Source organism: Heteronotia binoei, chromosome 17 (assembly GCF_032191835.1).
Source record: "Heteronotia binoei isolate CCM8104 ecotype False Entrance Well chromosome 17, APGP_CSIRO_Hbin_v1, whole genome shotgun sequence".
NCBI lineage: Eukaryota > Metazoa > Chordata > Lepidosauria > Squamata > Gekkonidae > Heteronotia > Heteronotia binoei.
In genome coordinates, this window is record NC_083239.1 from 4023832 (window position 1) to 4036827 (window position 12996).

The following is a 12996-nucleotide window of genomic DNA, read 5'->3' on the forward strand; positions in this document are numbered from 1 at the left end:
GAGAAGGACTGCATTCAACCGTCTACAGAGGATTTCTGAGGTCATTAAATTGACGTAAATTCACCAAGATTCAAGGCTTCTTTGGAACTGATTAACGTCTATCTTTGAAAAGAGCAGTGTGCAGAAGGATAGCGGCATTAAAGGTAAAAGATCTATATCTATCACTCCGGGACTAAAATAAGACTAATTTAAAATAAAAACAAAGGTCTGGATCCAATTACGTCATCTTAAATTAAGGAGGATAAAGGAGGGGGTAATTTTGGGACTAATAAAGCTGGAGGAATAAGGTTAAAAGAGGAAGAATAAACTTTGTTTTGAATACCTGTGGTCAGGTCAGACAACCCCCTCCGAAATAGAACTGCTGACTTGGTGAAGACAACACAGGAAATGGCGTCACAGAAATAACGTGAGACTTCGTAACCATTGAAAATGAGACTTCGTGGCAAGAAAGGAAGGAAGAAGTCATTAAGAGAAGGGAAAATTGCAAGCCTCCCAGCCCTCTCTAGGACTTCAAATCATAAAGAAGTATCGGTGGCCATTAAAAGGTCAAAATTTTAAAAATTAATTAAAAGAAAACGGGACTTTTAAAAATAGTGGAGCCAGCAGATATCATCGTTAAAAGGTGAAATTTACCGGATTATATGTTTTGAATCAATTTTGGTGCCGTCCAGGAGAAAAAAGGAAAAACTTTTTAAAAGGGGCAGAAAAGCTGCGGACACCATTTTGAAAAAATAAAAACTTTAAAAAATTAATATCTGGACTTAGGAGCCTCAGGGAACGGCGATTTTGGGCTCATACAAAAGGGCATGGTCCAATCTACAAGACTGGGTAACTGAAAATTGAATTGGTGAGGTCAGCTTTGGAGCCTATTTAAGCAATGGGCAGGCAGTGATGTCTGTGCAAAAACCAGGAGCAAAGCAGATTCGAACGAGGGCTGGGTCACTTGAAGAAGCAAAAATGGCTAAATAGCAGGAGGCAATGGATGCTATGGAGACAAGATGGGTAAAAGTAATAAAAGAGTCATTAACAGAAAGTAAGAAGGAAATAAAGACATTGAATCCAGTGCAGAAGAAGTAAAAAAAAAATTAAAAAAGAAAATTAAGATCTCAGAAAAGATCCTCAAGCAGCACTAAAGAAAGTTCAGGAGGTGGAAGAAAAGGTGAAAGGCCAAGATTTAAGAATAGACACAGTGGATTCAGCTATTCAAAAAATGCAGGAGAAACCATTACTACAAGATGGTAAAACTAATGGAAAATCAGATACGGTTGAGAGGGGTGCCTGAATATGCTGAGACTGAATTAAGGACATATATAATAAAAATCATTGCTGAATTCTTGGATGAACACCCAGATGAAAAGGCAAAACAATTTTGGCAAATGATTCAGCAAGAGATTTCGAAAATTTTGGGATATAATATCAAGAAGGTATCAGATATTTTTCTGTTGGGATTACAAATGGAAATATTTCCAAAACAAGATAGAAAGATAATTTGGTATATGCTTTCAGCTGCTCGGACATTATATGCGCAGATGTGGAAGCAAGACAAAATACCAGAAAAGTGGGAATGGACTTTAAAAGTTGTGCATTGGAGTGAAATGGACAAGCTTACAAGAATCTTAAAAGAACATGATTTAGAGAAGTTTAAAAATGAGTGGGGAACATTTCAAAAATATGTTGAAAATCAATGGAATGTTAAAGGATATTTGGTGATTTTTGACAATGGTTAAATTCTAAAGGAACATTAAATGAACTATAGTTAAAAAGTGAGACTATTGGAATATATTTTTTCCGTTCTTTTGATAATGACTAAAGGACTACTATGGAGATGGATTACAATTGTAACATATGGTTTTTTCTTTCTTTTTCTCTTTTTGCTTTATAATGTTTTCTTTTTTTATGAAGATTCTTTAATAGATAGAATTGATTACCTTTTTTAACAATTTAATTAAAATACACTGCCGGGGGTCACCAAAAGGGGGGGAGGATGGAGAAAATGTAATGTATATGTATTAATTTTTAATAACAAATGATGTGTTATCACAATATATTACAGTATAATAAATTGTTTTAAACAAAAGAAGATGGAATCAGGTTAGCTCTTGAGGAGAAAAGATTTATGGACTACTTCTATGTTCTTGTCCAGCTTTAGCAGCAAAGAGCAGGCTTCGGAATGTTGTGTCAAGCTGGATTAGGCAAAAGCATATAACTGGTTCATACAAAGCTCTTAAAATACCTTTAAAATATCAATTAGATATTTGGGAGAGAAATGAGAGACTGGGACCCATTTTCCTCTATGCTAAGCAGGTAATAAGCTGAATTTTTAAGAAAAGCTATATGTATGTAGTTGTGGCTGCTTCATGTGAGCTTCTCTTGGATCAAAGACTCAGGATTTGTTCTGGATTTTTATACTACATTATCATGCAACTCTAAATCCATTAATGCTAAGCAGATGCACAGCATGTCATGAAATAACTAGTGCACATACAGGCAAAAAAAATACATAAAAGCAAGACAGTCTAAGCACCTACCCCCTTTTTCACTTGATTTGGTTTCTTCTTTATCATGGAGCCAATCTCTGCAAAGATGGATGCATGTTATATTATAGAACACACATGACAAAAATTATAACAACTGCAGTATGTGCAGAACCATAATTAAAATATCATTTTTTCCCTCGCGCTTTGCTTCGCTTATGTGAAGCACAACGATCTCATTAAGAAAATCAGGGATGGGAAACAGAATTAAGTTTTCTCCATAAAACAAAGGAAAGTAATATCAAGACGGTTCTGGAAAATTGTCTCTCCTGAAGATGCAGCAGATTTGATGGGTTTTCCATGTATTAAATTAGAGTAATTGATTCATAGAGTTGGAAGGGACCACCAGGGTCATCTAGTCAAAGCACCTGCACAATGCAGGAAAAACACAAATACCTCCCCCCCCACACACACCCAGTGACCCGTGCTCTACACCCAGAAGATGGCAAAAACAAAACCCTCCAGGGTCCCTGCCAAACTGACCTGGAGAAAAATTGCTTCCTGACACCAAAGGGGTGATCAACATCTCCTCGGGACTGAATTGAAAACCCAGCTAAAACAAGGCTTCCTAGTCATTCTTTTGTTAAAGAAATACACAGACTTTGTATTTTGGCTGTGGATTGATTACCTAATGAAGCTTGTGGAGACACACTAAGACAATCAACACTTGGTCCATGTTCAAGTTTTTCTAGAAATACAAGAAAATTGAGAACAAAATAATACTTTTTAGAATGAGTATAAAGAATTTCTTGCTATATAGATAATTTTCTCAGCTCCTAAACCCTCTAAAAGACTTAGAAGAGTCTCCTGACATGAAGCTGCCTTATTCTGAATCAGACCACAGGTTCATCAAAGCCAGTATTGACCACTCATACTGGCTCTGATCTCTACTACCTGATCCTTCTCACTGAAGATACCCGGGATTGAAATGGGAACCTTCTGTATGCCAAGCAGATAATCTGCCATTAAGCAATGACCCCAGCGGAGTTGGACTATCCCTCTTAGAGCCCATTTCATACCAGCATTTTCTCATGCCCCACAGTCCATTTAAAAAAAAAATGAACTGCAACATTAGAAAGCTTAAATTGAACATTTGCAGATATTCAGATTTATTACTACATCCAAATTTTGGTAATCAAAATGCTTTCGGGCAACTATGCATGTTTTAGTGGATTGATCAAGTTTGAAGTTGCAATTTTTACAAGTTCTGTTCCAGTTTTAGAATACTAATAATGGTTTGCACACAAACACTGTAAAACGCTCCTTTTTTGCACAGGCTTCCTACACTGTCAACTGTGAAATGCAGCTATCTGTCATGGGTGCTGGGGGCCCTGCAGAAGAAGCCGAGCCTGCAGAAGAAACTGTGCCCCTGCCACCTGCACCAGTGCCCCTGCCTCCTGCTGGAGAAGATCCAAGCCCCCCTGCCTCGCCCTCTCGGGTGGCTCGGGTGCGTGACCGCCTTCGTCAGGACCTCAGGGATCGGAGGAGGGCGGCACGCTCACGAGCAAGACGCTCCCTGAGCCCTGAGTTTTGAAAGGATTCTGGCCCTTCTAGGAGTGAGGATGCTTGAGTCTCAGCAGGATCCTGGCTGCCTCTCTGAGCCAGCAATTAACCCAAATGGGCAACAGACAGCAGAGGGCTATATAGCTGTGGGCTTTGGGAGGAGGCTTTGTGGAAGCAACTAGTCACTTACCTGACGTTCTAGCATCCACTTCGGCTTCTGACTTCGGCTTCTGGACCCCCTGACTCTGGCATTGACTTCTGGACCCCCTGACTTCGGCTTCTGAACCTCTGACCTACGATACCTGGACTGTGATTCGGTTTTGGCGCTTTGGACCCTCCTTGCTACCCAGCTACAGACCTTGGACTGCCCCTGGACTTCGCCTGGCCTGGCCCCAGCCCGTGACACTATCTCTAGCTTAGCCTCCCTTTCCATAATGATATGCAACCACCGATATTAGGGGCAGGAAATAGACAGGTCCTAAACATCTTAACTTTTCCACTTAAAAAAAATCAAGCAAGCAATTCTCTAGTGTCGTTAAGGTTACTAGCAGTAACATGAAAAACTTTACCTTCTTGGATCTCTGAAGAACCCTGATTTAGATTAATTGTCTCTGGTTGAGATGATAACCACTGGGTACTAATATCCTGCAAAAAAAAAAAGGAACAATAATATCTGTTTTGGAATGCACACAAAGCAAATCAGGATTAATGCACTGGAAAATCTCAGTGTTCATGACGTTGTTTTGTTTAGTTGGGCCCTTCACATGCATTAGACAGATAAACTCTTGCAACTACATCTAAGAGAAAACAGAAGAATCACACGCTAGGAAAGGAGTAAGTCTCAGCTATGAAAAAAATGGAAGCAGTTGTGGCTAGGGATGTATGATGGGGTATACCTGAGTTGAAAATAAATGAGAATTAGCTGTTTCAGGTTGGCTCCGGGATATCCAAAAAGATCTCAAAGACTCACAACTTTACGCCTGGGCTAACTGCTCTTATTTCCAGCTCTCCACAGGTTCCGAGCTCCTGGAGGCTCTGCATACGAGAACTGTTGCCCATGACTGGGTAAGTTCCACTGTCCCCCCCCCCCCCCCCCGCCAGCCTCCTCCTCCCCTCGCTCTCAACTGCTCGGTGTGCGAGCGTCACTGACACTTGAACTAGGCAGTGGGCTCCAGCACGGGGCATTTGCTGACCCCACTCCCCTGCGCTGCAGCCTGCTCCCTTCCCTTGGTCTGCCCTCTGCCGCGTTTCCAACCCCTGGCAGGGCACGGGGTGTATGTTTGTGGCGGCCGCCCCGTTGTGGGAAGGTGGGTCAGAGACTGTCCCTTTAAGAGAGAGCCCGGCTGAAATGCAGCCCGCTTTTCCAGCCGCCGTTCCTGCAGGTGCTCCTGATCTCTATCTCCGTTTTGCAGGTGAGACTCCAAGGCAGAGGCTTCCGCATGTGCTCTTCCACCCCCCCACTCCCTCCACCGCCCCCCCACTTCCTGCCCGCCGCTCAGAATAGAGCCCCGCCCATGGCGGGACTGCCCAGCGTGCGCCAGGGAGACTGTTGCACTCTGTTCTGGAAAAATAAAGTCTGAGCTGTGCCCTCTGTTGTCTATCCCGCTTGGCATCTGCTGCATGTTCCCTTGGCACCCCCCCCCCCTGTCAGTGGCCTCTCCAAGGGAATGCCTGGGAAGGTGGGCAGACTTGGTTTGGGGAGGGGGGGAACGGTGTATGAGCTGCCATGTTGCCCCCCGTGTGGCTGGACAGGGGACGGGGAGTGCCGCCCTTCAGCCTGTCCGGATTGACAGCCTACCCGACCCCACAGGGCTGTTGTGCGCAGGGCACTAAGGGGGAGCTGATGAAGTGGACTCAGAGTTCTGCAGCTGATGCACTCGCACTCTGAGTTCTGCAGCCCCCGGGGGAGGTGTTCCGTGCACATGGCAGGGGGCGTCAGGGCAGCACAGGGGGTCTCTGGGTGTGTGGGGGGGTGTCTGCTGTTGGGCTGCTCACTCCCAGACACACATTCCAGCCGCTGTCTACGACAGAGAACTCCTGCACTTGGAACTTCCTGCTTGTCTTCCTGCCATTGGCAGAGTCTCTGACAGCGGAAGGGTGTGAGGGGATTGACAGCTTCTCTGTGGTCCCATGCAGGCCCATCTCGCCCCCACCCCTACCTCGCCACCAAGCCAGGCTTCTCGTGCGCGCGTGCCCAGCCTCACTCCTGTTCCCTCCCAGTGTTGGTGGGCCGTCTCTCCTTTGCCTGTGATGGTCTGTCCATCATTGGCTTCCTTCTTTGTTTGGGGGCGGGTTGCAGATGGCTATCGGCCTCTCTGGGGCTGCCTCTCCTCATCCCTGACTGTCATGAGCCACGGTGCATGCGCCAGGACTGGCCAATTGGGCGGGGGACTGGCCCTTCCCTCTGGCTGCCTCCGCCTCCCTTCCGTGCCTCCGCCAGCGGCATTGCCATGGCGACCATCTCCCTCATGGCAAGCTACGCCTCTCCCCTCCCCATGCTCCAGCGTGCCAAAGTCCTCAGGAAGTCTACTAGCGGCGTGGCAGCTACGCCGTGGCTGGCTGCTCCTTATCTCTGGATTGGGTTGCCTGTCTACCACCCATAGGACATAATGGAGACAGGTTTACCTTTAAGAAATAATGTCCTTTTTAGGGTTTGTAGAATCTTTCGGGCTCAAGTGCCGTGTTCTACTGGAGAAAGTTTTCCTTCCAGACGTTTCGTTCTCAGCTGCGGAGAACATCCTCAGTGTTCTCCACAGCTGAGAACGAAACGTCTGGAAGAAAAACTTTCTCCAGTAGAACACGGCACTTGAGCCCGAAAGATTCTACAAACCCTAATGATGCTACCAGCCGTGAAAACCTGAAATCTTTGATAATGTCCTTTTTACTCTGTAGGAAATACTGAGTCAATTATTTCCTATGAGCAGTAGACCGATCATCTTTACCAGCCATAGGAAATAATGGTTCCATTCATAATTTCAAAATTACATAGATATTTTAAAATTAATGTTGCAATCACTGTTACAGAAATGTTGCAGAATTCATTATATATTCATCAAACTATATGATTTAAAGCCGAGTTGTCAAACTCATTTGTTACAAGGGCTGGACTGACATAAATGTCGCTTTGTTGGATGAGGCCAAGTGTGCCATAAAATGTAACATGAGGTACCATAAACTTTAAGAAGATAATTTCAGAGATGGAGATACCAGCATTAGCAATGAGACAGGAACCCCAGATCTCAGTTTGGTACAGGAGGATTCAATCCAGGATGCAAAAAACACATGGGCATAAGCCTGAACGAGTGAGGAATGACTCATGAAAGTGCTTACCCTACCACAAATTTTGTTAATCTTCAGGGTGCTACTGGGCACTTACTTTTTCTATTACTCTTGTTAGGAGAAACCAGAACAAAAACCACGGAAGGATATTTTAATCTTCCAGGATATTCAGTTGCTGACTTAAGAGCAGCAGTTCTCTTAAGACTGCTGAATTGCAACTGTGAGCCTGCTGAATTGCAACTTATAGTGAAGCTCAAGACAATGCATCCTCCTGGACTGAATTGAAACCTAGGTTTCTTCTCTCATTACCAATGGCCTGCTATTGTCATTTGGTGTCTGAGATCACTTCATTCTCCAAGATATAAGGATAAATGGGAACAAATTTTAGTAGTATCTAAAAAAGTGGGCAGTGACTCATGAAAGCTCATGCACTGTCACAAATTTTGTTAGTCATTAAGGGGCTACTGGACTCTTACTCTCTTCCACTAATAAAGAATAAAAGCTCTACTCTTAGGTTTCTCCTCCTCCATCTGTTAGAACCGGAAAGAGGGATTTCTCCAAGTGCTACTGGACTCCATCCCTCTCTCACTGGCTCTTTCTTTCCCTCCCCCCTCTTTCCACTCTATTTCTATCTGAAGAAATGTGGAGGTACACAAAAGCTTATCTTGCGGATATCCAACTTGTCATTACCTAATGCTGTAGACTGTCTTACACAAACATTTTCACACCGCACATTTTGAATAAACTGTGCCTTTCATTTTAGTCACTCCAAAACCAAAACCAGAACAAAACACACATTTGGAGTTGGAAAAAAATAAAGAAGTCCTAAGACTTTTTCATGCTATACATTTACAGTGTGAAAAGACTTTCCCTAAGAAGCATTTACTTATTCCAGAACAGAAAATATTTCATATGAGGGTTTTTTCAGTTTCTCTCCAAATTTCCTAATTTTTCCTCTCTGAAAAAAAAAAAATTCTCAGGAAAAACCCTCTCTCCAAATTATTCTGTTTTAAGTTGTGGGGTGGGGTAAACAAGTAAATTCAACTTATTCCATACCTGAGAAGAAACATGTGATGCAAAGAAGTCATCTTCTTTTTCTTGAGGTGACAGAGGTGGTGTTCCACAGCTGCTTAGCCACAACTAAAACAACACAGCATGCCATCTTATGATTATCTCTCATTATTCTATTATAGTTACAATCAACACTGACTGGGATATAACAGATTTTTCCTTCCTCTCCCCTTCCTATGCAACTCACAGTGCTCCCGAAATGCTGTTGCTCAAGTTTAGGGCATGGGTGGGGACAGACATGGTAATTTCTCACCACCCACATGAACAGAATTGCATTCCACCCCCAATACTCATAGAGACTTTGTCTGCCTACAGAGAACATGTTGACAATCATGAGAATTGCCCCCAAACTGAAAAGGAGCTGCAATAAGCCAATCTTTTAAATTGTGATGCCTGATTTAGCATTTTACCAAAGTTGCTAAGCTTCTGGTTAACTAAATGCATACTTAAATACAGAGAGTCAGTCTGGTGTAGGGGTTAAGAGCTGTAGACTCTAATCTGGAGAGCTGGGGTTTTATTTTATTATTTATTTTATTCTATTTATAACCCGCCCTCCCCATAAACAGGCTCAGGGCAGGTTCCAGCACAAAAAATTCACAACGTTTAAACAGAATTATCTAAAATAATCACAAACATAAACATTGACAGCTAACTGATGCCTAAGGAGATAAACAGCCGACTAGATACCACGTGGACACTGAGGTCTTGGGTCACTGGAGGGGAGGCCTGATAAAGAATGGATACCCACTGCCTTAACTGAAGGACTGACAGAACAGCTCCATGAAGGGACGGTGGCTCAATGGTAGAGCATCTGCTTGGGAAGCAGAAGGTCCCAGGTTCAATCCCTGGCATCTCCAAAAAAGGGTCCAGGCAAATAGGTGTGAAAAACCTCAGCTTGAGACTCTGGAGAGCTGCTGCCAGTCTGAGAAGACAATACTGACTTCGATGGACCAAGGGTCTCATTCAGTATAAGGCAGCTTCATAGGTTCATATGTTCATCTTACAGGCCCTGCAGTGGGGGCCACAGCTGAAAAGATTCCGCGCTCCTTCACATGTAGCTGCTAGGTGACCTTGGATCAATCACAGTTCTCTCAAAGCTGTTCTCGAAAGAGCTCTCTCAGCCACACCTACCTCACAGGGTGCCTGTTGTGGGTAGAGGAAGAGGAGACTGTAAAACGCTGAGATTCTGAGCGAAGGGTGGTGTATAAATCCAATCTCCTCCTCCTCCTCTTCCACATGCCTCAGCTGGTTCAAAATTTAGAACTCAAAATATATTTCAACGGACATATTTTAAAGTGGACAATTGCCTTTACGCATCTAAGGAGATGTCAAATGCAACTTAACTCCAGCTTCTTTACCAAGGCACTGTCGGTGCGGGTGTTTGCAGAGAGAGCGGTGTGATGTGCTCAACGGTGAGCCCCAGGAAAGAAGTGAGCCAGACACCTGCAGCTAGTGCTAAAACAGTGTATTTACAAATTATATACAGCATGCTCACTAGTGCAGAGATATACATTTAAATACAGGAGCAAAGTGCTCCGCCAGCATGTGACTCCTCGAAGAGAGACCTGTGCATTGCTAGCACAGTCCATATATAGTTCCTTCAGCCAATCCTGGCAGTCCACAGTCATGCTGACTCAGCAGGTCCTTTCCACCTGTCCTCTGCCGGCTAGAACCGGCTTGTAGATAAGGTCACTGTGACCTAGCCTGCCAGCTAGATCACCTGCTGTCACAATAGAGCTGTCAAACTGTGTAAAGGTAGATTCCAATACTGACAGGCACAAGCTTCTCTCCACATGAGCTCATACATCAGCTCAACAAGCCTGACTTGTGGTGCTTTCTCATTTCAACAATTAAGAACTGCAAGATCAAGTGAGAATTCAGAAGAAGCTCACTACTCTCCGAAATACTTTACCAGAGGTGGTACGGAAATGTCTTTTGGAAGGCTTTTTGGATTTTTTCAACTGGCATTCGGCTAAGAGAGTTTTAATGCTACTGAAAGCTGTTGAATGTTTTCTTATACTTCTACTATTTTCTGTACGGTTATATTTTGAACTTATCTGTGAATTGCCTTGAACGCTGAATAAATTTATTCTGGTCATTATAACTTTATTATAATTTTAATAAGCAAGTAACAGGCTTCAAACCACTTGGAAACGCAATACTTCAGAACAAAAGTCAATCGATGGCATCGCACGTGCCTCACTTACATCAGTCCCGTGTTTCCGTGTTGCTTGCGTTGCAAGAGATTTAATCTTTTCCTTGTAAAGTTGAGCAGCACGACTGCTGTACTTGGCATTAGCATCGTTTGTTGTGCAACCGTGTTGATGGAAAAATGCAGACTACAAAAAGGAGCAAAAGACTTTAGTATAGTATTTTTTTTTTACTGACCTTCTTCCACTAAAATGAAAGTAAGCTAAAGCTATCCTTAAAGGTAGTGCACTGTTTCCCCACCTAAAACAAGTCCCTCTGCCTATGTCACACTATCCCAGGTAACTAAATGTTCTCAGAACAGGGGGGGAAAAAAACCTCCTAATATAGTTCAAGAGAGAATTAAAAGTATGACTGAGCGCTTGTTGTGAAAATTCCTTCTATTCTGTGGTAAAGCGTCTTAGTACAGACTCTCCTTATATGTGCCCTGAAGAGCTTTACACTCAGCTGAGCAATACATTCTCGTAGTTCCTGGCCCAAAATACATCCATTTAGCCTCAACAAGAGACGGGGCTTTTTCTGCCCTGGCCCCAGCGTGGTAGAATATGCTTCCACTAGAGATCAGGGCCCTGTGAGACGTATTACAGTTCTGTAGTGCCTGTAAAATGGAGCTGTTTCACCAGGCCTTTCGTTGAGGCAGCGGACATATAATCCGTCCTAGCCTCCCCTGCTCACACGGTTTGTACTACTACAGTGCCATAATGCCCCTTCCGACTTACCCTACATAAGAGAACAAGTATCACCAACCAACGAGTCGCTATTTTAAGATCCTCTTCACTAGCTTTCTTCAGGAGGTACCTGAACTCCTGGAATAGCTACCATCTTTAGTGTGATTAGTAATTTTATTGTTAACTACTAATTGTTATTTGTTTTAATGTTTTGATTGTTTTACGTATTCGTATATGGCTTGCTGTGACTTGCTCTGTGGAGGAGGGTTTGATATAAATAAAAATAAAGAAATAAACAAACAAACTTGGGGGAAACCTTCAGGGTTGCAGGAAAAAACAGTAAAGGTAAAAAAATATATGGGGTGATTTAAACTCCCTCCAAAACAACAGTGTTGTCTTCACTAAGAAAGACAATGTAGCTACCTCTTCTGTTGCTGACTGGGCAGAGAGCCACACAGCTGAAGCTGGGAGATGAAGAAGAAGAAGATGATATTGGCTTTATATCCCGTCCTCCACTCCGAAGAGTCTCAGAGCGGCTCACAATCTCCTTTACCTTCCTCCCCCACAACAGACACCCTGTGAGGTGGGTGGGGCTGAGAGGGCTCTCACAGCAGCTGCCCTTTCAAAGACAACCTCTGCCAGAGCTATGGCTGACCCAAGGCCATCCCAGCAGGTGCAAGTGGAGGAGTGGGGAATCAAACCCGGTTCTCCCAGATAAGAGTACGCACACTTCACCACTACACCAAACTGCCTCTCAGATGTGTTCAGCCCAACAACAGAGCCCAGGATCCAGGACGAGTCTGGCCATGGTGATGGGGAATAGGGTCGAGAGTTGCAGGGAAATGGAAATTGGGTGGGTTTAGGGAGCAGTCACTACAATTGAGGCATAAAAATGGGTTGGGCAGAACAGGGGGGAGTGCTGTCAAAGCAGCAAACCTGGGTTTAATTGGGAGATCCCTCCCCCATGATTCTTATGGGGACCCCATTTCTACTATCCTACACTAAAGCAAAAAAAAAAAAAAGGTCCACACCAGTTACCCACCCAGAGGAAAGTAGGCAAACTGTCAATGGTGCAATAAAAGACAGCAGATATTTATTAAGTTAATAATCCCTACTTGTTTTGCATTGGCTTCATCATGGGATCCGCAAGCTAACAGTCATAAAAACTAATTTTAAAAAATCTCTCAGAACACTAATCTGCACATTCTTAGAACATGCTTCACATAAACATGTTAAAAATGCCTGTACCCACACATTAGTGTTTGCATGAAGTCTACAATTTCCAAAATATAAATTTGTTGAAGCCAAACCACTTATGCATGTATTAAAGTCAGTAGGCAAAAATAAACTGGGCCGAAAGAAGTAAAACTGCAAAGCACCCGCACTCGGGCCTTTTCCGCCGCAGCCCCACAACTCTGGAACCAGCTCCCAGAGGAGGTGCGGGCCCTGCGGAACTTAGATCAGTTCCGCAGGGCCTGCAAGACCGCCCTCTTCAAACAGGCGTTCATTAATGATGGTACCAATGTTTACTGCTAAATTAATAATGCTTACCGCCACTGTTAGTCTAGGAATGTTTTAATCACTGATTGGTTTTAATGTGTTCTTAATGTTTTATTATTGTATTGTTCATTTTAAATGTTGTAAGCCGCCCTGAGCCTGCTCTGGCGGGGGAGGGCGGGGTATAAATAAAATTTTACATTACTTTACATTACTTTACATTACATTACATTACA

At 43.6% G+C, this 12996-nt stretch overlaps 1 protein-coding gene across 1 annotated transcript in view; it reads right to left on the bottom strand.

Annotated features, from left to right (window-relative positions):
- Positions 1–12996, bottom strand: part of ARFGAP3 (ADP ribosylation factor GTPase activating protein 3) — a 79602-nt gene that overhangs the window by 55068 nt on the left and 11538 nt on the right. The window contains exons 4-8 of the mRNA XM_060258502.1: positions 10595–10726; positions 8373–8456; positions 4607–4682; positions 3163–3222; positions 2529–2575 (exon numbers count right to left, since the gene is read on the bottom strand). Coding sequence (XP_060114485.1) covers positions 2529–2575; positions 3163–3222; positions 4607–4682; positions 8373–8456; positions 10595–10726 — 399 coding nt within the window. The remainder of the gene's footprint in view (positions 1–2528; positions 2576–3162; positions 3223–4606; positions 4683–8372; positions 8457–10594; positions 10727–12996) is intronic.